This window comes from Galeopterus variegatus, unplaced genomic scaffold (genome assembly GCF_000696425.1).
Source record: "Galeopterus variegatus unplaced genomic scaffold, G_variegatus-3.0.2 Scaffold5124, whole genome shotgun sequence".
NCBI classification, from domain to species: Eukaryota; Metazoa; Chordata; class Mammalia; order Dermoptera; family Cynocephalidae; genus Galeopterus; species Galeopterus variegatus.
Window position 1 is genome coordinate 70,163 of NW_007731235.1, and position 1,809 is coordinate 71,971.

Sequence of the window (1,809 nt, forward strand, 5' to 3'; positions counted from 1 at the left end):
CACCAAGTCAAGGGTTAAGATCCCCTTACCGGTCATCTTAAAAAAAAAAAAAAACAAAAAACTGTTGGTAGAAGCTGCCATACCTGAGAAATTGGCGTCACCACAAGCTGGTCGATCCCTGTCTTGGAATTGTAAACTTTCTGCTTCACGAATCCAGGGTCCACCACATAGTAGATGCCATCAATTGTCAGAGATGTCTCTGCAATGTTGGTGGCAATCACGACCTGCAGGCCAAAGGGACACAGCTGGAGTGAGCTCTCCAGGCTCAGCAAAGAGGTATGAAATAGGGCTTCTAAACTCAGACATCTTCCCAAGGGAGTGTGCAGCTATCTTCCTCTCTACATGGTTAAAATGACACTAAATCCCAGCTCAACCTCCAATAGGAGGAAGGGGAGGTGCCTTCATCTTAAGGGTTAGGTTGGAAAGGGGGTGGTACCTGAGTAAGAAAAAGCTAAGGCCAATGAAAGCCAATTTCATTTGGTGCAAATGGCTACATATCTCATTTGCTAGATCCACTGCTGATTACTACAATTTTAATTTTCTAGCACCCTGGGAAAGCAGAGATTTCCTGACATTACATGTGCCAGTGCAAAATGAGATTTTACTTTCCCCCACCGAGACATCTGGACTACAAAGCAGGCTGTTCATATATGTGGAACAAGAGGGAGACTGTTTTTTTTCTGATCATAAAATGAACCATGAGGCGACAGAGGAATTCCGCGGTTTGTATGTGTGTACAGCAGTATATGTGGTTTAAAAGATTATTAGTCTCAGTTTGGCACTGCCACTGTTCTTCCACCCAAGGTTCAGCTAATAAAACACAATTGCTTGGAAAAATCATTGCTAGGAGGCACCACCAGAACATCTCAAATCATGCCAGCATCTTATTGTCCCCCAAAGGCTTCTACCTGCCCCAGAGCTGCAGAAACTATGCTTTAAAAGAAGTCCAGTCATGAGGAATAGAACAAAGGAGGAATCCATCATCTTTCCCCCAAAACCTGCTGTTCTCCCATGTTTCCCTCCTCAGCAACCCCCATGTCTTGTCCATTCTAACTCTTCAATGTTATTAAAATCCATTTCTCTTCCACACAAAATCTTGTAAACAAATTTTCATAGCAGCATTACTAATGACAGCCCAATTTGGAAACAACCCAAATGTCTATCAACCAATGAATGGATAAACAAAATGTGGTACATCTAATATAATATAATAGTATTTGGCAATAAAAAGAAATGAAGTATTGATACATACTACAACACGCATTCACCTTGAAAACTTGCTAAGTGAAAAAAGCCAGTCACAAAGGACATTTGATTTATGTGGTTTCATTTATATGAAATGTCTAGAGTAAGCAAATCCAGAGAAGTGGAAAGTATAGCTTACTGGTTTCCAGCGGCTGACCAGAGCGGTGAATGGTGAGGTGACTGCTATAGGGTACACAGTTTCTTTTTGGGGTGATGAAATTGTTCTGAAATCAATTGTGGTGATGGTCACACAAGTCTATGAATATATAGTTATGCACTGCATAACGATATTTCAGTCAATGATGGACCGCATCTGCAATGATGATCCCATAAGATTATAATAGCTATACCATACAGCCTAGGTGTGTAGTAGCCTACACCACCTAGGTTTGTGTAAGCACACTCTAGAATGTTCGCACCACAACAAAATCACCTAACGATGCATTAAGTGACACACAACTATACTAAAAGCCACTGAATTGTATACTTTAAAAGGGTAAATTGTAGGGCCGGCCTGGTGGCGCACTGGATAGTGCGCTGCTTGGGAAGCGCGGCGGCGCTCCC

General features: G+C 42.0%; 1 protein-coding gene across 1 annotated transcript in view; it reads right to left on the bottom strand.

Annotated features, from left to right (window-relative positions):
- The window catches only part of DHX8 (DEAH (Asp-Glu-Ala-His) box polypeptide 8), a 30,107-nt gene that overhangs the window by 9,151 nt on the left and 19,147 nt on the right, over window positions 1-1,809 (bottom strand). The window contains exon 17 of the mRNA XM_008588959.1: window positions 84-224. Coding sequence (XP_008587181.1) covers window positions 84-224 — 141 coding nt within the window. The remainder of the gene's footprint in view (window positions 1-83; window positions 225-1,809) is intronic.